Source organism: Erinaceus europaeus, chromosome 23 (genome assembly GCF_950295315.1).
Source record: "Erinaceus europaeus chromosome 23, mEriEur2.1, whole genome shotgun sequence".
In the NCBI taxonomy this organism is placed as follows: Eukaryota; Metazoa; Chordata; class Mammalia; order Eulipotyphla; family Erinaceidae; genus Erinaceus; species Erinaceus europaeus.
Window position 1 is genome coordinate 5,520,742 of NC_080184.1, and position 27,398 is coordinate 5,548,139.

Genomic DNA, 27,398 nt, shown 5'->3' on the forward strand with positions numbered 1-27,398 from the left:
CTTTCTCTCCTGTCTTCTCCTCCTCTCTTCATTTCTCTGTCCTATTCAACGATGATGACATCAATAACAACAGTAATAACAATAAAACAAGGGAAACAAAAGGGAATAAATATTTAAATATATAAAGATTCACATAGTACCTATTATTATTCAACTGATTCATAATCAATAGGTTTCTCTCCAGTATGAGTTATTTAGTAGTTGTGTAATGTATTTCTACTATGTCTACATTGATAGGATCTTGTTTCTATTGTTAGTACATGTGTATATGTGGAAAAAGTCATTCTGTTTAAATACATTTATTTTTCACAGTTAGTATAATTTCAGTACCAAATGAGCTTTTCCAAGTATTAGAATTAAAATGCTTAATCAAATTCCTTACATTCACATAATACTCACAGGTATGTATTTACTTAGTATTTCAAACTGTGATTTTTATAATCATTTAAAATTTCATTAATGTTCCCCTCCAATGTCAACAATTTCTTTTGTCTAAACATTACCAAACTGACTCATGTTAACACAGTGCCTTTCTCTTTTTTTTACCTCCAGGATTCTCTCTGGTTTCTCTCCATTGTGAGTTTTTTCAGGTGTTAGAATAGAACAGGAAGGACTGGATGACTGAATGTTTTAGTACATTGTTTACATACATAGGATTTCTCTCCAGTGTGTGTTTTTTTCCTGTTTACAAAGATGACTAGATATAAATGATGTTTTAAACCTCTCCACTGTCAGCAATTTCATTTGTTCAAAGATTAAAAAACTGACTCTTTTATTATCACAATGCCTATTTTCATATGCTCAACTAGTAGTGGAATGGAAAGCTTTACCGTATTATTTACATTCAAAGTTTCTCTCCACTATGACTTCTATCATGTACCTGAAGAGTAGAGGAATATTCTGAGGTTTTACTACATTATTTATATTCACACTGCTTTTCTCCACTGTGAGCTATTTCATGCTTCCGAAGATAACTAGAAGAACTGAATGTTTTATTACACTGTGTACATTCATATGGTTTCTCTCCACTGTGTGTTCTTTCATGTGTCCTCAAACAACTAGAAAATCTGAATGTTTTATTACATTGTGTACATTGATAAGGTTTCTCTCCACTGTGAATTCTTTCATGTGTCTGAAGAGAACAGGACTGACTGAATGTTTTACCACATTGTTTACATGCATAGGGTTTCTCTCCATTGTGAATTCTTTCATGTGTATGAAGATTACATAATTGACTGAATGTTTTAGTACATTGTTTACATTCATAGGGTTTCTCTCCACTGTGAATTCTTTCATGTTTCCTAAGAGAACTAGAAAATCTGAATGCTTTACTACATTGTTTACATTCATAAGGTTTCTCTCCACTGTGAATTCTCTCATGTATCTGAAGAAGACTGGGTCGACTGAATGTTTTTGTACATTGTTTACATTCATAATGCTTCTCTCCATTGTGAGTTCTTTCATGTTTCAGAAGAAGACTGTGTTGACTGAATGTTTTACTACATTGTTTACATACATAGGGTTTCTTTCCACAGTGAATTTTTTCATGATTCCGAAGATGACTGGATGTAGAGAATGCTTTACTACATTGTTTACATTCATAAGGTCTCTCTCCACTGTGAGTTCTTTCATGTTCCCGAAGATGACAGGATCGCCTGAATGTTTTAGTACATTCTTTACATTCATAGGGTTTCTCTCCACTGTGAGTCCTTTCATGTTCTCGAAGATGACTAGAAGAACTGAATGTTTTATTGCATTGTTTACATTCATAAGGTTTCTCGGCTTTATGAGTTTTTCCATGATTCCAAAGAGATCTGTATGTAAAGAATGTTTTATTACATTGTTTACATTCATGGGGCTTTTCTCCACTGTGAGATTTTTCATGGTTTTTTAGAGATCTGGATGTAAAGAATGCTTTACTACATTGTTTACATTCATAGGCTTTCTCTCTACTGTGAGTTCTTTCATGTGTCCAAAGATAACTGGAACAACTGAATGTTTTACTACATTGCTTGCAAACATAGGGTTTCTCTCCACTGTGAGTTCTTTCATGTGTGCGAAGATGACTTAGTTGACTGAATGTTTTAGTACATTGCTTACATTCATAGGGCTTCTCTCCGTTGTGAGTTCTTTCATGTATCCGAAGATTACTGGATCTCCTGAATTTTTTAGTACACTGTTTACATTCATAGGGTTTCTCTCCATTATGAGTTCTTTCATGTTCCCGAAGATGACTGGATCGCCTGAATGTTTTACTACATTGTTTACACTCATAAGATTTCTCTACAATGGGAATTATTTTCTGCTTTTGAAGATAACTAGAATAAGTGAATACTTTGCTGTCTACTTCACATTCTTGAGGTTTTTCACCATCTTGACTTCTTTCTTTGGCTTCAGTGATTTTGACTATATTACTGTAAAGCAGTGAGAAATATTTAATGAGATTTTAACAAATAAAAACAAAAATCAATTTTTAAATGAAAATGCAGGTCATTATCATATACACAAAAGTCAGAATTTATCAATACACTTGACTTAAAATTTTTATACTGACAATGACAAAAAAATAAAACTAAAAGGCTCTCACAGATAAAATTTTAAAAAGCTCTAAGAAAAAAATAGGTAAATAATAAACTTGTTTATATAACACATAAATGCATTAAGCCACAACCAATAATATATTTACAAGTGTTCTGTATTTAATTGAACTATCTTTTTTTAATAGCAAGTTCTGTCTTTGTGTTGAAACTTAAAAAAAAATTTTTTTAGTATCTTTATTTACTTATTGGATAGAGACAGTCAGAAATTGAGTGGGAAGGAGGAGATAGAGAGGGAGAGAGACAGAGAGACACCTGCAGCCCTGCTTCACCATTTGTGAAGCTTTCCCCCTGGAGGTGGGGAACCGGGGGTTCAAACCTTGGTCCTGTGCATTGTAACATGTGTGCTCAACCAGTATTTTTTATTATGACTGTTATTCAAACCTTTGTTTACTTCCTTGGTTATGCTGCTCTTTTGTAGAATGGTCCCCTTGTAATCTGTCTAAAAATACAAAAATATTAGACATTATACAATTACACTGGATTTTTGATTCATCATTAGTCATAATCACAATCACACCCTCTTCACTTAACAGTGGCTCCATTTACATTGGTAGACTAAACAATTTTGGTCTTTTACTTGACAAATTACTGAATATTATAATTACCTATGGAGAGAAAGTTCATAAAGGTTTCCCACATCACATCTCTGTAGAGTTTCTTCTCTGAAGGATTTAGTAATGCCCACTCCTCTTGGGTGAATATCACAGTTACATCTTCATGGGTCACTGAGCACTAAAATATATGCATTGTATTTATATGAGAAAATACATCAGGGTGGTAGATAGTATAATGGTTATGCAATGAAACTCTCATCCTTGAGGCTCTGAAGTCCTAGGTTCTATCCGCACACTAACATATGCCAGAGCTAAGCACTGCTCTGGTAAAATAAATAAATGAAATACTTCATACTGACAGCAGATTAGCCACCTAGTTTATATTTTATGAAGCTGATAACTGTCTCATCTCCAAACATATCTTTGGTGACCTGATGATCAATCATAGAATGTGGTACAATGATTATTGCAGTGCTTATAGCATTGGACATTTTAGCATGTGTTCCTGAGTCCAGTCCCTGACATCTCATGTGACAGAGTGATGTTAATAGATTAAATGCCCCAGAGTCTGGTGGTAGCGCAGCGACTTAAGCACAGCCTGCAAAAAGCACAAGGACCAGCATAAGGATCCCAGTTTGAAAGCCCAGCTCCCCAACTGCAGGGGGGGTCACTTCACAGCTGAAACTGGTCTGTAGGTGTCTATCTTTCTCTCCCACTCTGCCTTCCCCTCCTCTCTCCATCTCTCTGTCCTATCCAACAACAATGACGTCAATAATAACTACAACAATAAAATAACAAGGGCAACAAAAGGGAATAAATAAAAAACTAAAAAAAGATTAAAAAATATATATTAAATGCCCCTGAGAGGCTGGAGACACGGGTGCAAGCAGAACAGAGTCAGGTCTGGAAGAGCATCCAGTAAACAACTTAATTTGCTTTCCCGTTTATGTTTTTATCACTGAGGCTTTACTGATCCATGCTATCTTTTTTATTATTGTTATTATTTTTTAGATAGTAAAAGAAAAAAAAATAAAGATTTCCCAACACTGAAACTGCAATGTGGTAGGGAGGCCTGGCTCAAATGATGACCATGAATATGGCAAAGAAGCTACTAATCTGAGTGAGCTACTTTGCTGGCCATGGGCCATAGTATTTTACTATTATATTTATGTATTAATGAAAGACATATATAAAAGGAGACAGAACAATGCTCAGTTCTGTGTTCTGGTGATTCTGGACACTAAATTTTTCAAAAATATTTAGTTATTTATTCTCTTTTGTTGACCTTGTTCTTTTATTGTTGGAGTTATTGTTGTCGTTGTTGCACAGGACAGAGAAATAGAGAGAGGAGACAGACAGAGAGGAGGATAGAAAGATAGACACCTGCTGACCTGCTTCACCACCTGTGAAGTGACACTCCTGTAGGTGGGGAACCAGGGGCTCGAACCGGGATCTTACGCAGGTCCTTCCACTTTGCACCACCACTGTGCTACCACCCGACTCCCTGGAGATTAAATTTATGACTGTAGACCTTTAGGCATTAATATTCTTTGCATGACAATTAAAATGGGCAAATATATATATGTACAGATAGACAGTTATAGAAATAACAGTCAACACATACCTGGGACCTTCAAAGAATCACTGCAGCTTCCAGTGGAAGTTGGTGGGAACAGGGGAATTTTGCACCTTGTTATTGTATCACTATGTAAATCAATACTAAGTCACTAATAAAAATAAATAAATGAAGAATTTAAAAAGAGAGGGTCAAAGAGACATTTTACCAGTCTGAGATTGTGCTTTGACATGGATAAGGTCCAGGGTCCAGACCTGGCAGCATATGGGTGGTACCATTGAAAGAAAGAAAGCTCAAGAGCTGTGGTGTCTCTGAATGAACAAGTAGCCCGGGAATGGTGGAATTACATTTGTGCAAGGCACTGCCTTGGAAAACAGTGTTGATAAAATAAAATAAGGACACCACTTTCAATTTTCAAACCCATGAGTATCAAACGACATTAATTTATTGGTGTTCAGTGTAGTGAGTGAGGTTCTAGTGTGTTGAGTCAATATATGGAAAGTGACAGTCTTACTTAATCTTTACTTGTGAATCACTGCGTCAGAGCTTCTAGCTCTCCATGTGACATCTGAGGACTGGGATATCATTAAGCAGAAAATAATTGGGTAAGACCAGGGTGCTGATGGTTATGGAGGTATACTGGCCTTGTAAGTTTTCTATATCATATATGCACTCATGTTTACCAGATGCATGACTGGGTCCAAGCCCAGACTCTATGGAACTGAAGAAAGTTTTGGAGTTATGGTCTTCATGCTTCTCTTATTCTTTGCCTAAAATACATATTTACTCACATACTTAAGATTATCAAGGGCACCTTGATTAAGCTTGGTGGGACCACAGTTGTAGGGTGCATGTTTTGTCATAGTCCAGTTCTCAACTTACATGGGAGGTCCTTTGACATCAGGGGAAGAGGGATGGTTGTGCTATGTTTGTTCATTTGAAAAATAAGAAAAATCATAAATGTCTTGGGCAAGTATTCATAAAAAATGTAATTTGGGACTGGGGATAGAGCAGAATAGTTATACAAAGACATTCGTGGTTGATGTTTCAAGCTTCAATGTTCAAAGTTTGACCCCTGTGTATCATAATAAGCTAGAGGTGAACAGTGCTCTAGTTAAAGACCACTATACCTAAAATAGACTTCCTAGATTCTTCCCATACAAAGACCATTAGTCCCATCTGCTCTTTTCTTACCTTTAGGTTCCCGTTTATTTAAAAAAAAAAAAAAGTCACAGTCCAGGAGGTGACACTATAGATAAGGCATTGGACTCTCAACCATGAGGTCCTGAGTTCAATCCCTGGCAGCATATATCCCAGAGTGATCTCTGGTTCTTTCTCTTCTCTCCTATCATTTCTCACATATAAACAAATAAAATCTTAAAAAAGAGGGGGCCTGGTGGTGGAGCACCTGTTTGAGCTTATCTGTTACAATGTGCAAGGATCTGGATTCAAGCCCCCAGTCCCTACGTGCAGGGGGAAATCTTCATGCGTGGTGAAGCAGTGCTGCAGGTCTCTGTCTCTCTCCCTCTCTGTTCTTCCCCCCCTTTTTCATAATTTATAGCTGTCTCTATCCAACATATAGACAATAAAAAATTTATTTAACAAAAATCTTAAAAATAAAGTTGTCCTGCTTTATAACTTATCCCCTTTGGGCTACCAAGTTGCAGACACTACCAGGACACCAACCTGACTTCCCTGGGTAGAGAACCTCACCAATGTGTCCTGAAATCTCAACTCCCCAGAGTTGTATCTCACTGGGGAAAGATAGAAACAGGCTGGGGGTATCAATCAACCTGCCAATGTCCATGTTGAAGATAACAATGGGAATCAGGAAATGGAATGTATTGTGTGATCATGTTTTCCTTCTGAGAGGTATTTTATTTCCATCACCCTCCCCCCACCTTTTATATGTGATTTAATGATGATTGACAAGATTGTGAGATAAGGGAGGTACAATTCCATACAATTCAATTCTCCTCACAGGACTTTCATGTCCCCTCCCCCCTTAGGACTTTCTCTATTCTTCATCTCTCTGGAAGTACGGATCAAATATCTGTATGGGGAGCAGAAGGTGGAAGCTCTGGTTTCTGTAACTGCTTCTCCACTGAGCATGGGCATTGACAGTTCAATCCATACCTGCATCCCATTTCTGTCTTTCCCTAGAGGGGTATAGCTCTGTGGAGGTGGGGTTCCAGGACACACTGGAGTCCCAGTGTGGATTCCTATATATATATATTGAGCATAGACCTCTAACAGATTCCACTCCTCAGTGACTGGAGACACTCCTCAGGAATGTCATCATAAGCTCTCTTGTGGGGCTCTCCAGCAACTTGCCCTCACTAAAGCAGCCATGGTAAGGATTTCCCTACTCTCTGAAGGGAGGCTTAGTCGCCCTACTCTGCCACGTCAGGAAGACTGGTCTTGAAATTATTGCAGCCTAGAATGTTCTTCTGGCTCAAGATTCCAGGCTCAAGCCTCATCTCCCCCCAACACCTGCAAGGAAAGCTATACAAATGGAGGAACACTGACACAGTAGTTTCTCCTGAACTTTCTCCCCCTCCCTCCACTCTTTTTATTTCATCTCTATCTAAATCTATACCTATCATGGTAGCAAAGAGGTGATAAGAGTAGGCAGAAAGAGACATATGTAGGCAAAAAAAAAAAAAAAAAAAGCAAACATTTATAAATACAGAATACATTTATAAATTGAAAGAACTTATTCAGGAGGAAAAAAACAGAATCAGATGTGGAACATGTCACTTACCTGAGAAACTGCCATTCCTTCCTCTTTCAGTTTACTTTTAGGCCAGAAAATGAAGAGGATTCATAGCAGGAGCTTCAGACTAGGATTTTAGTCCACCATCAAGGCCTCTTTTCGGGGCAGCACTGCACCTACAGGGAAGACATTGTAATGCCCAGAAGGCCCAATGCCAAGCTTTTCAATGTAAAGAGAAGAAATTCAGAAACAAGGACAAGCCCATTAGGGAGAGACGTCTGGGGGCAGGGCTATAGTGCAGTTCACTGCTGTGTTCCTCTCCTCTCCTCTCCTCTGCTCAGTAAACTAGGAATAGCAAAGAAGATCACCTGAGAACTCAACAAGACAAGACTAGGACTACCTTGGAAACCCACCAAGTCACAGTGACTGCAAACGTGTGGCTTGAGGGCAGAGAGGAGCCTAGGGATAGTTTGTGCTTAGACATAGATCCTCTCCTCACCTACTTCCTATTTCATTTCGTTCAATCACTCCAAGGCTAACCTTTTTCAGATAAAAGTAAGGACTACAAAAGCTGGATAGGGCAAGAGACTGCCATTCTTTAATGATGGCTCCTTGGCTTATTACCAGAACACCTCATCTTCTAGGGCCCTACTTATGGAATCCTTGGATTCCCACACAGACATGATGGTCCTAAACCTCTAATAGATCCCTCTCTCCACTGTCACTGGTCATCTCCACCAGAAACAACATAATGGATTCCTATGTGGGCCCCTACAGGACCTTGCCCTCATTGTAGATCAACAATGGTAGGGACTGCCACATTCTTAGAAGGGAGATTGGACCAAACTACTCTACCAGTTGAGGAAGATAGGTTTGGCAATGAGTATAACCTGGAATGTTCCTCAGCTATGACCACAGAATACGAGCTTAGACCTACAGGGATGCAGAGTTTACACAGGCTCTTGCACTGAATATAGGCCCCAGATCAAACTGTTGTGGTTGACAGTTAAAGGAATTTATATTTTTTTCCACTATTTGGGAGCTACTCTCTTCCCTAATCCAGCTTTCTAGTCCTATTTCCAACTCTGACACCATCTCCCTAGATAATACCTTTAGCTGCATGTTAGCTGCCAGGCTCAGGCAAAAATTAATCAAGTGATGGTCCTCCTTGGAATAGACATAAAATAGACCTACTAACTTTGTCCACAATGGAAACCGCAAATTTCATCTTCTATGTTCTTGGTTTTAGGTTCCAGATTATTAAACAATTTATTCTGCTTTATATCTTAATGTTTTTTTCAGACACCAAGTTACAGATCCTACCATGACACCAATGTAATTCCCCTGAGCAGACAAACTCACCAATGTATCTTGGCACCCCACCTCTCTGGAACCCTGCCCCACTAGGGAAAGACAGAAACAGGCTGGGAGTAAGTAGTGACCTGCCAATGCCCATGTTCAGTCAAGAAACAATTGCAGAAATCAAACCTTTCACTTTCTGCACCCAATGAACCTGGGTCTATGCTTCCAGAGGGATACAGAGTAGGAAAAATTCCATTAGAGGGGACAGGATATGTAATTCTGGTGGTGGGAAATGTGTGGAACTTTATCTGTCTTATCCTATGGTTTTCTTTATAATTGTTATTTTTTATTTTATAAATAAATTTAATTTAAAAAGTAGGAAAAAAATTATTCCAAGGTGTCCTTAATATTGGTTTAAATATCTGTGTTCTCTGTTATATAGTATCTCTAGTTTAGTCTTGGATTTCTTATACTTAGTATTGTGCTTGTTATATACAGAAAATCCAATAAACATATGCTATAAATAAAAGAAAGAAGGAAAGTATAAGGAAAGAAATAAAAAAGATAATAAGAGAACCAGAGGCCAGGTGGTGGTACACATGTTACAATGAGCAAGGACACTAGTTCGAGCCCTGGTCCCCACCTGTAGGGGGAAAGCTTTTGTGAGTGGTGCTGCAGTGCTGCAGGTTTCTCTCTGTATCTCTCCTCTTTATCTACACCTTCTGTCTCAATTTCTGGCTGTCTCTATCCAATAAATAAATTAAATTTAAAAAAAAAAAACCAAAATAATAGAGGACCACAAAAGATTAACAAAGCTAAATTATGGTTCCTCAGAAGAGTAAACAAAAAAATCAATAAACCCTTATCTAAACTCACAAAAGAGAAAAGGGAGAGGACTCAAATAAGATTGTAAATGAAAGAGCAGATATCACAATAGACAACACAGAAATCCAACAAATCATGAGAGGCTTTGATGAACAACTATATGTCACTGTCTTTCTCTCCCTTTCTCTGCCTTCCCCTTCACTCTCCATCTCTCTCTGTCCTGTCCAATAACAATGACACCAATAATAACTACAACAATAAAACAACAAGGGCACCAAAAGGGAATAAAAAAAAAAAAAGGCCCAGCAGTGCTGCCTGACTTTGCTCCGGCTGCCAGCAGAGCTCAATCAAGCCTAACAGAGAAGCTCAATTAAGCTAGGAGTTTCAGGTCCTTGGTGTGTGGGAGTCTGTGTATAGCCACTGTGTTCTCTCTCCCCCACCCTGATTTATCTCTTGATCAGGAGTGGATGATTAAACTAAAAAGACTACTTATAGTTGAAAAGCTCTCATAGCCTACAGTGAACAAAAGATGCTTCAGAAGCCACTATGCTTTAACTGATTGAGAATCACTTGAAGCCACATATGCTTCAAGTGATTGAATGACATTGAAACAGCTGTTCATTTCCACAACTGTAAACTCTTTAAGTACCTTACTTAGACACAAGTAAATCTAGGCAAGAGTGGCCAGTGGACTGAAAAATACTGAGAGAAGAAACTCATAACACACTAAAATAATGCTTCAACCAAGGAGAATCATTGGAGAAATGAACTAGTGTTGGGTAGTTGCCATCTCCCCCTGGCTTCTTCTTATCCATATGCCTATATAGGGATTTACTGATCCAAAGGTTTGGTCTATTTACATAAATCACTTTTACATAAAGCACTCCAGGGCATTGGTGGTTCAGTTATAGGATTCTCGCCTGTTCCGCCCCCTCCTTGTCACACTCTGATTTTCACCAGTCACTTTTCTCTCCACCCTCTCTATATCACATCCTGTTTCCACCCTACTTGGAGAGTATAAAAACAGCTGCTCTTCTGATTAAAGACACTTGGAAATTGCTTTCCGGCTCCGAGAGTTCCAGAGTGTATCTCCTGCGGAAGTTGGTGCAGCACGAGTTCCTGATCCCTCTCCCACACAGCAGCCTAGATCAGCTCCAGTTGAGTGATCTCTGACCCAGAGAGCACTAGCTCGGGAAGAAGTACCCTCAGGCTATCCCGGCATCTGGCGCCCGGAACAGGGACCCGTAAGCAGCAGATTTACAAGAAGACATCTTAGATAAGTACACACCTTTTGGGTATCTGCAATATTGTGTTAAGGCACTGTGATTTTTTTTCTTTCTTATTGTTTTCCGGAGATCTTTCCACCATGGAAAATCTTTTCCAAATCCTGCATTCTTTTTCCAGTATACAATTTTTATATATCTGGGACATTTTTCTCGGGGCTTCACCTTATATCCTGTTGATCATCATAGCAGCTTTTAAGGGATATATAGGTCAACCTCTCAAAAGGCTTAAGGACCTAGAGGCTGAGGTCAAAGAGATAAAGGAAGTAATCATAGAACTTAACCAGCACCTTAAAAACAAGAAGAAGCAAAGGCCTGTCGTGATCTTGACCCACCCTAGTTCCTCTGCATCTTGCCCTGAGGCCCCTATTTTGGCATCTTGCCCTGAGGCCCCTATTTTGGCAGACACGTGTCCGAATTCTCCTTTGGACTCCACAGCCACTTCTTTGGCCACCCCCATTTTGGCAGAAACGTGTCCGGAACCTCCTGCTGCCTCCACGGCTGCTTCTTCACCCCACCCTGTTTTGATAGACACATGTCCGAAATCTCCTGTAGCCTCCAAAACCACTTCTTCGGCCACTTGTCCAGAAGCTTCCACTTCGATGACTCCTCCTACCGCTACACACTTAGAGCAAGTCCGCACATTTCCGGTCAATGTTGCCCCCAATAGACAAAAACCTCAGGCCTGGTATCCATATTCCGCCACAGATCTGAAGGAACTACGCCAGGCTATCAAAGATGACGGTGTTCATGCCCCATGGACCAGGTCTATTTTACAAGGCCTGCTTCAGAACCTTAATACCCCTCAAGATTGGAGAGATGTGACTCGTGCTACGCTCCCAGGCCCCCTCTTCCTGCAATGGGAGGCATTCTTTCGTGACGAATGTTTACAACAATCGCGGAAAAATATTCAAAACCAGCCAGAGGGTAATTTTGATGCATTGTTTGGAACAGGCCAATTAGAAACAGGGATTCAACAGGCGGAAGCCAAGTTTCCAGCGGGGCATTTTGATCAAGTACGCCTGTGTGCATTAAAAGCATGGGAGCGATTAACACCACCCATGGGAGCAGCCTCAGCCCCCATTCTCTCCCTGCAACAAGAACCTGATGAATCCCTCGCTAAATTCATTGCCAGGGTCCAGTCGAGTTTGGAAAGGAAGATTTATAATCCTGACGCTCGTTTTCTCCTTCTGCGATCCATAGTCTGGGATGGAATGCTTCCGCATTTTCGACAGGCCTGTATCACTCTTAAAAACGAACACCCAGATACTTGGATTCTAGCTACACAGGATCTCAGATCAAGCTCTTTTCAAGGACCTATGTTACAGGCCTATGCAGCTACCTTACATAAGCAAAAAGGAGCTTGCTTTCAGTGCGGTCGCCAAGGGCATTGGCGTAACCAATGTCCAGAAAATAGACCGCGACCCCGCCTCCAGTCAGGGCGACCCCACCTCCAATCAGGGCAACCCCGCCTCCAGACAGGGAATCAGAGACCACGAATGCCTTGTCCCAGATGCCAGAAAGGATTTCACTGGAGGAGAGATTGTTGGTCAAGGTTCCATAGGAACGGCACGCCTCTGCCAAATGTAAACAGGGATTTAAACTAGGTATGGGGCTTCCCTTAGCCCCGCCCCCAAGAGGGAAGGAAGCAGGTCGCCCGCTTGGTGCTGTGCCCTTCTTCCACAAACAGAAGCCCAGCTTGGGACCCAATCCATCGCTACACCCACCACGCCAAGTAACAATAACAGAGGGTGAGCAGAAGGAGGAACCCGCGGTATGTGGGAACTTCCAGCATAGAAATAACCGGCTGGAGCAAGAGAACAGCTCAAATTCAGAGCCTGAGATTTTATGGACCACCCCTGTTTTAGAAAGGGGTCACCCAACTATGACAGTAAAGATTGGTAATATTCCTTTTAAATGTTTGATTGACACGGGAGCAGATAAGACAATATTAAGACAAGCAGAGGTTCCCCAGAGTTGGGAACTCCTCCCAGGACCACGCTTACATGGTGTTGGAGGATTGACTCAGGCATTCCGCACACGAGATTCCCTTGTGTGGGAAGATCCAGAAGGGACTACCGGACGCTTTCAGCCTTTAATAGCTGATATAAGCACCAATTTATTGGGAAGAGACTTGCTGGAATCTTTAGATGTAGTGATATCCTCAGACACCTCTGCAGGACACCACACTCACTCCTGTGAGACTGCTAGACCCAACCAGCACCCCCAATACTAACTGCCACTGTTCGTAACAGAACTCCCCGCTTAGATTGGCTTTCTAATGAGCCTGTCTGGGTGGAACAGTGGCCTTTGCCTAGGGAGAAGCTAGAAATTTTAAAAAAAACTCGTCCAAGAGCAGTTATCTTTGGGACACATTCATCATTCTCGGAGCCCATGGAATACTCCAGTCTTTGTAATTAAAAAGTGCTCAGGAAAATGGCGCCTCCTCCAAGATCTTCGTGCAGTTAATAAAACCATGCAGGTTTGGGGCTCCCCCCAAAGGGGTTTGCCTCTTGCTTCTGCAATTCCCACAGGAATTCCAATCATAGCTATTGATATACAGGATTGTTTTTTCTCTATTCCCTTACACCCACAAGATTGTAAACGTTTTGCTTTCTCTGTTCCTTCTATTAATAATGCCAGCCCTGCCGATAGATTTGAATGGGTGGTACTGCCCCAGGGCATGGCTAATAGTCGTACTATTTGTCAAGAGGTTGTTAAATCTGCCCTTTTTCCATATATTCATAAGGGCCTTAAGGTTTTTCATTATATGGATGACGTGTTAATATGGGGAGAATTAGATACAGATCTCTCCGCCCTATGTGATTTTCTAATCCCTGCCTTAAAGAGAAGTGGACTTAAAGTAGCTCCTGAGAAGATACAGCTAATCCCTCCAATATCTTTTTTAGGCTCAGAGATTTCCCTAACGCAGATTCGTCCTTTAAAACCTTGTGTTACTTTTCCTTCTAATCTCACTCTTGCTTCTTTACAAAGTTTTCTTGGAAATTTGAATTGGCTTAGGCAGTATCTTTATCTGCCTACGAGCTGCCTGCAACCACTGTTCGATCTGTTAAAAGGAAACAAACAGCCCTCCTCAAAGCGTATGTTAACCCCCGAAGCATCCTTGGCTCTGGAAAAAGTTAACCAGGCTCTCCAGGACATGCACCTCGTTCGATTCTCCCCCTCCTCTCCAGTAAATCTTCTAATCTTTAACTCCACCCCCACGGTAGTGGGGGCATTGTGGCAGAAACATGGCGTTCTCGAATGGCTTCATACACCAGTAGTTGGAGCTCCAAGACTCCTTACCGAGATTGATGCCTTAGCATTTATGGTTCGCCAAGGAAGAAACAGATCGGTTCAGGTCTTAGGAAGGGAACCAGATTCAATCATTCTTCCCTTTTCTCTCACTGATACAGAATGGCTCATACGCCACCATTCTCGTTTTGCCATAAGTTTAATGGGTTTTCCAGGACAATTAGATAATCATTTTCCCTCTAATAATTTGATAGCTTCTTTACCTCTGTTGCCTCTACTAGTACCTAAACTTTTCTCTCGAGATCCCATCCCCTCTGCTCCTACAGTGTTCACTAATGGTGGAAAAAAGGGAGCTGTTGCCCTTATATATTATCCAGACCAGCAATACCCCAAACCTCTCTTTACTGAACTTCCTGATAATTCCCCTCAGTACAAAGAACTTTATGCTGTTTTCCTTGCATTAAAAGCTGTACCAGAATCCTTCAACCTTTTTTCTGACAGTGTGTATACTGTTAACTTACTTCCATGGCTTGCTCGATCTTATGTAAGAATTGATGACAACCCACTTTCTCCTCTTTTAATTCAAATTGCCTCTATGCTCTGTTCTCGAACCCATCCACTGTATGTTCAGCACCTACGTTCCCACAGCCCTCTTCCTGGTCCCCTGTCCGAAGGGAATGCTGCAGCTGACCGCCTTGCCTCCACAGGAATTCTCCTAGCCTCTGTCTCTAATCCTGCTGACTTTCATTCCCTAACCCATGTTAATCTTAAAGGTCTTCGAGCTCGATTTCCTGATATTCCTCTGCCACAGTTAAAACGTATTCTTGCTACATGTTCCTCCTGTGCAGGTCTAATCAAAACACCTGCTATTCAGACTCTAGGGGTTAATCCTCGAGGTTTAAAAGCCAACGCTCTTTGGCAAATTGATGTTACCCACATACCTAACTTTGGCAAACAAAAATATGTGTTCGTCTCAATTGATACCTTCTCTAAGTTTATGTGGGCTACAGCTCAAACTGGAGAAAACTCAAAAAAGCTTATAAGCCATATGCTCTCCTGTTTTGCTGTAATGGGCTTACCTCTTCAACTTAAAACGGATAATGGACCTGCTTTTACCAGCAAACAATTTAAAGATTTTTGTTCCCTCTGGAACATTACTCATACTACAGGCATTCCGTATAATCCACAGGGACAAGGCATTGTTGAGAGGGCCCATCAAACTCTTAAGGCTCAATTAAATAAAGAAAAAGGGGAAATGTACCCCCCTAATATCCAGCTGGCAAAAGCCTTAACTACATTAAATCTCTTTAATATTTACAAAAACTCAGACCAACCTCCTATAATTCTTCATTGGCAAACACCACCCACCCTCCCAGCTATTAAAGTCAAATGGAAAGACCCACTTGATAAAATTTGGAAAGGACCTGACCCCCTGTTGACTATGGGGAGGGGTTTCGCATGTATTTTTCCACAAAATTACTCCAAGCCTGTTTGGGTTCCTGCCCGCCATGTCCGGCAATACCCACATGATGGCGCTGATATCCCTGAAGAACAAGAAACACTGCAAGAAGACTGGCTGCAAGAGGACTGGCTACAGGATGCACCCCAGGATCCATAATACAGCATGGCAGAATCAAAAAAAAAAAACAATCTGATTCACAGAACTCTCCCCCCCCCCCGAATGAATGTCTTATGCTATGACTGGCCAGTTGTGTTTTGTGAGTGAGTGAAAAAAAAAAAAATTGAGTGAGTTGAGTGACCAAAATTTTTGTATGACCCATTGTGCTCAGAGTACTCTGAAAGTTAACTGACTTTATATCAAACGGCTGGACGCAGCCATGGTTTCTGGAGACGTCCAGAAACAGTCCAAAAATTGTTCATTCCCCCTTTTGATTTCTTTTTTAAGTCTTGATATCAATATGAAATGTTTAGTCTTAAACTGTGTGAGTAAAGATGGTTCAACTATGACAGTAGTTCTAAATTCACATTTGAAATGATATATCTTATTTACAAGTTTTTCTCCTCCTGTGTGTTATAGACTATATGTTTAATATGCGTGTTTCAAGTTTGGTAAACATTAACTTGACAGTTAAATCGTAACTTCGAAGTTACATTTTTACGAGAAGAGGTAAAATCAATTCATTTAAGTAACTGAGTGTTTAAGGTAAAACTCTAAATATTCAATGTGACAATTCATCATCTCCTAAGTTAAAATACAAATTCTCTATACAGGACATTTTTGGAGGGCCCCCAAAAATGTCCTGTAAGCTATCTTGTGGAAATTAATCCACAACAAATTTGGCATCAATCTGATATTGTAAATGTACCAAAAAAAAAAAAAAATTGTCACTAAAATGTGTTAACTCTAGTAACCTGAGTTTGCTTAAAAACCCAATGTAAAAATAGTTAAGAATCAATATATGTAACTTAAATTCGGTATGAAAACTTTGCTATATAAAGACTGCTACATGAGGTCACGTAAGATGACCTTTACACAAAATTATAAAGATACCTAAACCAGTTATAATCATTGAGTTATCAATTGTAGTAAACTTCTAATTTGTTACAAAGTTTTTTCATAAGTAATTGACTACAGCTATGACAAGCCTTCGCATAAAGAAGCATCTGCTCATATAGAATCCCCAGAAATCCATCTTGGACCCCTGACCTCTGACATCACCCACAATTACAGCCATCCCCCGAAACCCATGATGTGACCTGACACGATCTGGAGAACCTGATTCACAGACTCCAAAGGACAAGACTTTCCTACTGCCTTTCTCTCAACCATCGGTGTCTGCTCTTCCTGCTTCTGTTTCGCCCATCATGTTTTGGCGGTTCCAGGTCACTCTCTACAGAGAAGAAAAGTTCCGGTGGCCGTCCTCCTCCATCAAGATAGACGTGTGGCATTTATTTCCTGGCCGTTGACATTGGACTGATGCTTCTATAGAACTTGCTGGACACTCCTTTTATACTCCTGGACTTCTTGAAGAATGACTGTAGCAGTTCATAGAACTTACCGCCAGCTGACTCGGGATTTTGCAATGCCAGATCACCCCTCTAGCCCCTCGGCTTATCAGGCCCCCACTCCTCCACCCATCAGGCTCACTCTGTCTCTTGCTACTCTTACTTATCCCTCCCTGTCTTGTGCTAGTTATTTTTGAAGATACTTACACACTATCATTCTGCTTTCTTCCCAACAGGTTTCCGTTCACCCCTACACTGCTATTCCCCTGACAGAGATGAAGCCTTTTACAGACATTGACCCAGTTATATATGGCCATTAAGTAAGAGGAAGATGTTGGGGAATTGTGAGGATATGGTTGAGCTTGGAAGGGCTTGAGCCTGAGGGGTTTGTCAATCCTGTTAGTCTCTCTCTCCACGGAGAGGTTGAGCAAGGAGGGACAGTAGAACCCCAAAAAAGGTGTGCCTCTTATCAGTCTCCCTGCCTCACAAAGTGCCCCACACTCCTGATACTATGGCAAAAAGTTAAAAAGAAAGGGGGAGATGTTGGGTAGTTGCCATCTCCCCCTGGCTTCTTCTTATCCATATGCCTATATAGGGATTTACTGATCCAAAGGTTTGGTCTATTTACATAAATCACTTTTACATAAAGCACTCCAGGGCATTGGTGGTTCAGTTATAGGATTCTCGCCTGTTCCGCCCCCTCCTTGTCACACTCTGATTTTCACCAGTCACTTTTCTCTCCACCCTCTCTATATCACATCCTGTTTCCACCCTACTTGGAGAGTATAAAAACAGCTGCTCTTCTGATTAAAGACACTTGGAAATTGCTTTCCGGCTCCGAGAGTTCCAGAGTGTATCTCCTGCGGAAGTTGGTGCAGCACGAGTTCCTGATCCCTCTCCCACACAGCAGCCTAGATCAGCTCCAGTTGAGTGATCTCCGACCCAGAGAGCACTAGCTCGGGAAGAAGTACCCTCAGGCTATCCCGGCAAACTAGGACAAAAGTTCAGCTAAAAATCCCCCCAAAGGTAGAAGCACAGAAGAATGAGAACAACATCCAAATGCTAGTTGAGGAATTCGTCACAGGAGTGAGGAAAGAGTTTGAAAGAACTGTCATCAGAAATGCAGAAACAATAAATGAGATCTGAAAAAAAGCACTAGCTATCTTGAGGTAATTAGAAAGCTGAAAGCTGAAATAGCTGAACTAAGAGTACAATTAACTGAACAAGCCAATAGAGTATCAGAACAGGGTAACAAAATAGCTGAGCTACAAAAAACAACAAAGAGGAGAGAGAATAGAATAAATGAGGCTGAAGACAGAATGAGCAAGATGGAGGATGAATTAGAGACAACAAAAAAAGAGAAGTAAGATATCTCAAAAAGAGATTAAGAGATATTGAAAATAACAACAGAGACATATGGGATGACTTCAAAATAAATAATTAAAATTTTTTTTTCTTTTTTCTTTCTTTCCTTTTGTTGCCCTTGTTGTTTTAATGTTGTAGTTATTATTTATGTTGTTGTTTGCTGTTGTTGGATAGGACAGAGAGAAATGGAGAGAGGAAGGGAAGACAGAGGGGGAGAGAAAGACAGACACCGGCATAACGCCCCTATAAAGTAAAAAAATAAAAAATGAATATTTACCTCATTAAAAAAAAAGGGGTGATGTGCAGGGGTACATAGCATAAGGGTTATGCAACGAGAATCTCCTTATTGAAGCTCCAGAATCCCAGGTTCAATCCCCTGCAGCATCATAAACCAGAATTGAAGATTGCATTGATAAATAAAAAATAAAAATATTTAAAGACTTTAGTTATGTAGTCTTGATAACCTAACCCAACATCCCTGGAGAACTAAACTAGATATAAACAACAACAACAAAAAAATTAACTGGGATGTGGTGATATTAAATTGATACAGTGATACAAAGATGTTGAATTTATTTCTATGGAACATTTTATGGGATTCTCTGCTCTGTGGCCTCTCAGAATTCAATACAAATGAATATGCAGTAAATTTGGGATGCTAAAATACATTTAGAAGTAGATCAGAATAAAATACAAAAGGGATTGGACGGTAGCAAGCGGGTTAAGCACAGATGGCGCAAAGGGCAAGACAGGTGTAAGGAACCTGTTCGAGGTGTAAGGTGGTTCTAGGCCCCAGCTCCCCACCTGCAGGGACATCATTTCACAGGCAGTGAAGCAGGTCTGCAGGTGTCTATCTTTCTCTCCCTCTCTCTGTCTTCCTCTCCTGTCTCCATTTTTCTCTGTCCCACCCAACAACATCAATAACAACAACAATAAAACAAGGGCAACAAAAGGGAATAAATAAATAAAAATAATAAAGTATGAAAGTAAATTTAAACATACAATGAATGAAGAGATATTTAGTAAAAATAAAAATGTATATATATTTTTAACTTAATATTTTTTTTAAAAAGTGGGCTGCAGGGCAGGGGTAGATAGTATAATGGTTATGCAAAGAGACTCTCATGCATGAGGCTCCAAAGTCCCAGGTTCAACCACCTGCAACACCATAAACCAGAGCTGAGCAGTGCTCTGGTTAAAAAAAAAAAATGTGGGCTCGGTGGTGGCACATCTGGTAGAGTACACATGTTACAATGTGAAAAACACAGGTTCAATTCCCTGGTTCCCACCTGGAAGGAAAGCTTTGTGATGTAGGTATGCAGGTGTTTCTCCATCTCTCTCCCCCTCTCTCTCCTCCTTCTACCCTCTGGATTTCTGGCTGTCACTATCCAATAAATAAATAAAGACAATTTTAAAAAATGTTTTAATTTAAAAAAAAATTAAAAATTGACATTGAGAATTACTAAACTCAGTGCCTATATAATGATTGCACTGCTATAAACAGAATTTTTTGCTTTTCTTTTATTGGTGGGGAGCTGGGGGCGTGAACCAGGATCCTACTGCTGGTCCTCGGGCTTAACCCGCTGTGTTAGTGCAGACTCCCATCACTTCTTCTTTTTTTTAGTATATATTTGTTTATTTATTTATTCTCTTTTGTTTCTCTTCTTGTTTCACTGTTGTAGTTATTCTTGTTATTGATGTCGTTGTTGTTGGATAGCACAGAAAATGGAGAGAGGAGGGGATGACAGAGAGAGAGGGAGAGAAAGATAGACACCTGCAAACCTGCTTCACCGCCTATGAAGAGATTCCCCTGCAGGTGGAAAGGCGGGAGCTCAAACCAGGATCCTTACTCGCGGCTTTAAGCTTTGGGCCACATGAACATAACCCGCTGTGCTACCATCTGACTCCCTACTTATCATTTTTGGCTAAGATCAAGTGTAAATTAGTGAATATTCCCCCAAGACTTTCCTGATCATTCTGGTCAGAGACAACTGATGAATATGGATGAGAGTAGCTCTTCAAGAATTATCAAAAGACCCTTCAACAGTTAAGTTTCTTCTTAAATCTATTTCTTCATTTTATAAGAAGGAAAGCACAGACTGCTTCTCAGCTCGGCAAAGGCAGTGCCAAAGATCAAACTTGGTACTTGAAGAATGGTAAGGGGGTATCCACAACTGAGATATCTGAAGGTCTCTCTTTCCCTTCCTCTCTACCTCCTTCTTTCTAAATGTCTCTCTGTCTCTACCCAACAATAAAATATTAAAAAGAAAAAAGAGAAATTGAGTCTCCTCTCCTGGCAAAATGGGTCTTATCTTACATCACATGTGGACCAGGAAAGGCGTCTAATTTTTTTTTTTTTTTAACCAGAGCATTGCTCAGTACTGGCTTATGGTGGTGCCGGGGATTCAACATGGGACTTTGGAGTCTCAGGCATGAGAGTCACTTTGCTTAACCATTATTCTGTCTAACTCACCCTTTTTTTTTTTTAACAAGTAAAATGGTTTGCTTTTAAAAGAGGTGAAATTAGGGGCCGGGTGGTGACACAACTGGTTGAGCACACATGTTACAGTGCACAAGGACCCAGGTTCGAGCCCCCAGTCCCCACCTGCAGTGGGGAATGCTTTGCAAGTGGTGAAGCAGTGTTGCAGTTGTCTCTCTGTCTCTCTCATCTCCTTTCCCTCTTAATTTCTGGCTGTCTCTATACAGTAAATAAATCAAGATAATTTAAAAAATTTAAAAAAAAATAGGTGAAATCACAGATAAGCCAGACAAATCAGAGGCAGTAAATGAACATTTACAATTTGAAATGCATCTTGTTCAGGAGAAAATGGACACACAGCAGTTGATCTGGGACAAGTCACTTACTTGAAGAGCCACCAAACCCTCCTCCTCTTCTGACTTCCTTTTCAGGCCACAAGATGAACTGTAGTCACAGCAGCACCTTCAGAATAGGCTTTGGATCCAGCAGCACAGCTTTTTCACTTGACGGCACTGCACCTACTGGTAGGACATTATAAACAGAAAAGGCTCAGCTTTCTAGTCTTTCACTGTTACAAGGAGACTCAGTGACAATGACAACCTCTATGGAGCCCACACAGTGAGTGTCTCCTGCCTCTTTTTAAGCTCTTCCCAACTGGCAAAGTTTGCTGTTTCAATGGGGAGTGTGAACTGCACTGACCTGCCTTATCCAGATCCATGAGGAGCAGACCTTCTAAGGTCTCTGTCAACCAAAGCCTGCGCTCAACTCTGCTAAACTGCCTGACAGTCTTTCTGCTTAATCCAAGTCTTAACTTAAGTGTGCATGGAACACTAACTTAAACAAGAATTTGAGAAAATACACCCCTGAAATATTATAGTTCAATAACACTGTCAAATCATTATTAACAAATTAAAATAGACTGATTTTCGTCAAATCCTAGCTACAAATACATATTAAATAGGAGTAAAAAAAAAAAGGGATAACTAGAATGATAGTATTGGGGGATAATAAAATGTATTGATAGGTGATCTATTGAAAATCTCCTTTCTGGATGGGGTAAATAGCATAATGGTTATGCAACAAGACCAGAACAGCAGCATTACATGTGTATCTCTCTGTCCCTCTCTATCTCCCACTACCTTCCCAGTTTCTCTCTGACTCCGGCCAAAATCAACCAATAAAAATATTTTCTTGTTTTCAATGACTTTATTTTTAAATTTTTTACACAATGAAAATCATGTTCATATCCATCATGATCAAAAATGGAAAAAGGCAGAGCTAGAAGACAGGTGTCCTTCACCAAAGCAAAGCTGTGCTAAAGGATCCAAATATCTCGATTTTTAAAATACATATTTCCGGTTTCTGATGTCTACTATCATGCCGTCAGGGTGTCATTGGAAATTGAAGCTATCATGAATTACAATTTTGTTCAGAGTCCCAGAGCGCAGTGTGTTTGGTAACTCGTCATTCCATATCCTGCTTGGCTAGGAGGAGGTATTACAAGGGAGTGCCAATAAAGATATTTTTTAGGTAGTCGGGAGGTAGCGGAGCTGGTTAAGGGCACGTGGCGCAAAGCGCAGGGACCGGCGTAAGGATGCTGGTTCGAGCCCCCGGCTCCCCACCTACAGGGGAGTCACTTCACAGGCGGTGAAGCAGGTCTGCAGGTGTCTTTCTTTCTCTCCCCCTCTTCTCTCCATTTCTGTCTGTCCTAACCAACAACGACGACATCATTAATGACTACAACAATAAAACAGCAAGGACATTAAAAGGGAATAAATATTTAAAAAGAAAGAAAATGAAAAATTAAAAATAATTTTAAAAATCTGGTACTTTGGAGTCTCCGGCAAGAGAATCTCATTGCATAATGGCCGGCTACCTACCTCCGCACTGGAACACTTTATATCTGTTGAAACCCCTATCACAAAGAAGGCAGAACAATCACAGCTGCAATGGACTCAATTGGAAGCTGTAAGGTGCTGGCAAACAAGCAGGTTCCTGAATCTGTCCTTGTCTGCGGTAGACCTTCCTTGCTCCTCCAACCTGGGTTGAGAACCTGGGTCCCAGATCCCGGGACCCTCAGTAAAAAAAGGGACTGGACCCTGAAACTCTGCACCCATCCACCGGGAGAGGAAGAAGAAGGAGAAGGAGAAGGAAAAGAAGGAGAAGCAGAAGGAGGAGGAGAAGAAAAGGTAAATGAATGGTGATCCCATGCCCTGACCAAAGAGCACACTGTGTTCCGTAGCTCCCACTCACCCGTCAAAAAAAGAAAAACAAAACATTATCAAAGCAGGTCAAGGGGAATCCAGCCTCCGTGTACGCGGAGATGATAGACTAATGCGGAGGAGGAGCCCAGACACGCGGCTGCATCCCGGAATATTGCAGCAAGTCTCCAGCAACCCCTCCCAATCTCAGCCGCGATGAGCCACACTCACATATCCCATGCAGTGCAGAACTTGCTGAAGACTCTTCCCCAAGGCCCAAATCAGCAGGAGATGAGAGCCACTGAGATAAAAGTAGAGAAAAGCCGGATCCAACAAGCACAAGCTCCAGCACCAGAGTGTCTCACTTCCTGGAGTGTCTGCTTTCAATTTGCAGCACCGCCCACCTGCCGCCCAGATTGGGCTATGACCGCTGCCTAAGAATCTTCTTCTTCTAGCGTTTGCCCTTCTTCCATAGCCAGTCAACAGCGTCAGGTTGAAAGCTGTCAGGAGCTGCTTGTTGCTGGCTTTGAAAGTGACTGGGATCCATGTGGATTCAGTGGGCTAGGAAGGATCATCAGTTTCCCCCAATGAATGGGTACTCACAGGATGCACCAGAGAAGGTAGATCCAATGCATCCCAAATCTAATAGGATGAATCCCGTGTCACACAGATAACTACACTTCTGATTGGACAATGATCAGAACCAATCAAAACCAAAGTTTGCGAAGTGACAGGAATGCTGCCCTATCAACTTCTACAGAGGGAGTGCCCGCCTGCTGAAAAACTAAAGCAAGAAATGGCAGGTGGACGTCTTCCTCCACTAGCGCTAGAGAAGCTTCAGCTGTTAAAAACACTCCCACCAGCTTCCTCATCCAGTTGGCTGACTCCTGCTCGCTCTGTTCCCTGCTGCTTGGCCATGGGAGGGGCAGCGCTGTGACCCCGCACCCTGGGCACTTGGAGCTGCGGGCTGTGCAGCGTGTAACCCGCACTCTGCAGCCTGCTCACAGCCTGGCTCCTGGAGCGCTGCGGCCTCTGCTGCCCTGCGGGCTGCATGCCGGCACCGTGTGCATGCTGAGCCCTGCTCTGCTCTGCTCTCTGTAGGTGACTTCACAGGCAAACATGAATGGATAATAATAGTAAATGGAACTGGAACTGTGGGTATTGTTAAAGAGCGAAATCAAACCACCATCCACTGCAAGGAAGCAAAAGATGTTTATTCACGAATTGCAATCCGGGCCGAGATGGTGACTGGTGTTAGTCTACCAAGCTCGACCCTGAACAAAGCTCAAACCATACAATTTATAGGAATTCAGACTACACTCAGGGAGGGGGAACACATCACCTTACCAGCCTATATCCAATCATTTCAAACTTAGCAAAAGCCTGATCTATTCAGAGCAAAGCATGGGCTAGTTTTAGACATTACACCAGACCAATAGGTCCCAGCCAAAGTGGGGGTCACCACATTTTTTTGTTCTTTATTGGGACCACCGACCATCTGTTTGCAATCTATCAGGTCATCATTTGTCAGGCCATTTTTAACTGTCTGGTAACAGTATTCTGTTGCAAAGGTCATGATGAGTCCTGCTCACTGCAGGGTCTGTCAAAATAATTGATGGCCTCTTAGGTTCTGTCGTGGGGAAAAGGGCAAGGAATTTTCCACCTCACTGGGCAGGAGGGCAAAAAGCAACTATATTTAAACTATTCTTAAAACTCAAACTCAAAAAGCAACTATACTTATAACTATTCTAGAGTTACTGCCTCTCACAGGTATCAGCAGTGTTGTCAGGAAGCTTTGGGGGATGTGGTTTAATGCAGGCTACCTGTAGCTGGGACACAATGGAACACAAAGATGAGGTTGGTGCTTTGAAAAGTGGCTACAAAATTAACATTCAAAAGTCAGTAGCATTCCTCTATGCAACACGAAGTTAGAAGATGAAATCCGTTTTCTCTCCTCTCCTCTCCTCTCCTCTCCCGGATCAACTAGGAATACCAAAGGAGACCACCTGGACCGAAACAAGACAGGACTAGAATGACCACAGGAACCCAGTAAATCACCCGTGAGTACAAACACGCGTGGCTGGTGACAGAGAGGAGAGAGGGGCCTAAGGAGAGATTAAGTGACTACTAACAGTTCAACAGTTTATCAGTGGAGACACCACCTCCAGTCTGCTACACAACAAGGGGACAGCTGAAGGGAGGAGAGGACTCCCCAGAGACTCACCAAGTGCAACTCTGAGTCTCCATTGCTACTACCCTCAGAATCTGGAGCAGCAACAGGGAGGGACACCAGGGGACAGAGATCTAACTGGGAAACTCAGGAGAAGACCTATACCTCGGTGGCATAGCTGAGGGGCTGTGAAACTCTCTTTGCATAACCATTGGATTATCTCTGCCACACCCTGCTTTATCTCTTGGTCAGGAGTCAGTGATTAAGCTAAGAAGCCTATTGATAGTTTTAAAGCCCTCAGGCTCCCATAGCCTACAGGGAAAAAAAAAAGGTTTTTACACCACTGAACTCCAACTCAGGGATTGAAAAAACTGTTAACTTCCACCACGGTAAACCCTTTAATTAAATTACTTAGACACAAGTCAATCCAGGCAATAGTAATCAATAATTTTAAAAGTACTGATAAAAGGAACTCATAACATAATATATAAAACAACAAGAAAAAATATTGGAGACTCGAACCAGGACAAGAGTCCAGCTAAAAGTCCTCCAAAGGGTGAAGCACAAAACAACGAGTTCAACATCCAAACATTAGCTAAAGAAATAATAATAGGGGTGAGTAAAGAATTTGAAAAAATTGTAATCAGAAATGCAGGAACAACAAATGAGAAAATGGAAGAAAATTTTAATTATCTCATGGTTATTAGAGAGCTGAAAGCTGAAATCGCTGAGCTAAGAATGCAACTAGCTGAACAAGCTAAAACAGTATCAGAGCAGGGCAACAAAATAGATGAACTCCAGAAAGCAGTAGAGGGCAGAGAGAATAGAATCTATGAGGCTGAAAACAGAATTAGCAAGATTGAGGATGAATTAGAGACAACTAAAAAAGAAGTAAGAGATCTCAAAAAGAGATTAAGAGATGCTGAAAACAACAACAGAGTCCTATGGGATGACTTCAAAAGAAACAATATATGCATTATTGGCTTACCAGAGGAAGAAAGAGAAGGAGAGGAAGAAAGCATTCTCCAGGCCATAATAGCTGAAAATTTCTCTAGTCTAGACAACACCAAAGACATAAAGATTCAAGAAGCCCAGAGGGTCCCAAACAGAATTAACCCAGACCTAAAGACACCAAGACATGTCATACTTAGATTGGAAAGGAATAAAGATAAAGAAAGGAATTCAAGGCTGCAAGAGAAAAACAAAGAGTCACCTACAAAGGAAAACCCATAAGATTAGCAGCAGACTTCTCCATACAAACACTACAGGCCAGAAGAGAATGGCAAGATATCTATCAAGTGCTCAATGAGAAAGGCTTTCAGCCAAGAATACTATATCCTGCTAGACTGTCATTCAGACTAGATGGAAGCATCAAAACCTTCTCAGGCAAGCAACAGGTGAAGGAAGCAACCATCACCAAGCCTGCCCTGAAAGAACTTCTGAAAGGTCGCCTATAAACAACCAGACCAACACAAATAGGACATATATCAAAACACTCTAAAACTCTACAAGAATGGCATTAAAATATCTTTAATCATTGATATCAATAAATGTCAATGGGCTGAATTCACCTATTAAAAGACACAGAGTAGGAAGATGGATCAGAAAACACAACCCAACATTATGTTGTCTACAGGAAACTCACCTAACTCAACAAGACAAACACAGACTTAAAGTGAAAGGATGGAAAACTATCATACAAGCCAATGGCCCACAAAAAAGGGCAGGAACAGCTATTCTCATATCTGACATGATAGACTTTAAAATAGATAAGATTAAAAAAGATAGGAATGGACACTACTTAATGCTCAGAGGATCAGTCAATCAAGAGGACTTAACAATTATTAATATCTATGCACCCAATGAGAAGCCATCTAAATACATCAAACTTCTACTGAAAGAGCTACAGCAATATATTAACAGTAACACAATCATAGTAGGGGACTTCAACACCCCACTATCTCAACTTAACAGATCATCCAGGAAGAAAATCAGTAAAGACATAAGGGAGCTAAATGAAGAAATAGATAAACTAGAACTATTGGACATTTTCAGAGTCATTAATCCCAAGAAACTGGAATACACATTTTACTCAAATCCACATG

General features: G+C 41.1%; 2 protein-coding genes across 4 annotated transcripts in view; both read right to left on the minus strand.

The window, feature by feature from the left end:
• Positions 1-286: 286 nt before the first annotated feature.
• The window catches only part of LOC103123672 (zinc finger protein 709-like), a 418,768-nt gene continuing 391,656 nt past the window's right edge, over positions 287-27,398 (minus strand). The window contains exon 6 of the transcript XR_009547355.1: positions 287-769. The gene's annotated coding sequence lies outside the window, so the exon portion shown is untranslated. The remainder of the gene's footprint in view (positions 770-27,398) is intronic.
• The window catches only part of LOC107523148 (zinc finger protein 14-like), a 156,889-nt gene continuing 130,268 nt past the window's right edge, over positions 778-27,398 (minus strand). Inside the window, exons 1-5 of one of the 3 annotated variants that reach the window (XM_060182114.1) lie at positions 21,309-21,441; positions 7,495-7,622; positions 3,206-3,332; positions 2,982-3,039; positions 778-2,414 (exon numbers count right to left, since the gene is read on the minus strand). In XM_060182114.1, the coding sequence (XP_060038097.1) occupies positions 917-2,414; positions 2,982-3,039; positions 3,206-3,332; positions 7,495-7,509 (1,698 nt within the window). In that variant the 5' untranslated portion in view covers positions 7,510-7,622; positions 21,309-21,441 and the 3' untranslated portion in view covers positions 778-916. Of the gene's footprint in view, positions 2,415-2,981; positions 3,040-3,205; positions 3,333-7,494; positions 7,623-21,308; positions 21,442-27,398 lie in introns of those variants that run through there. The other 2 variants (XM_060182116.1, XM_060182115.1) reach the window with 2 other exon arrangements.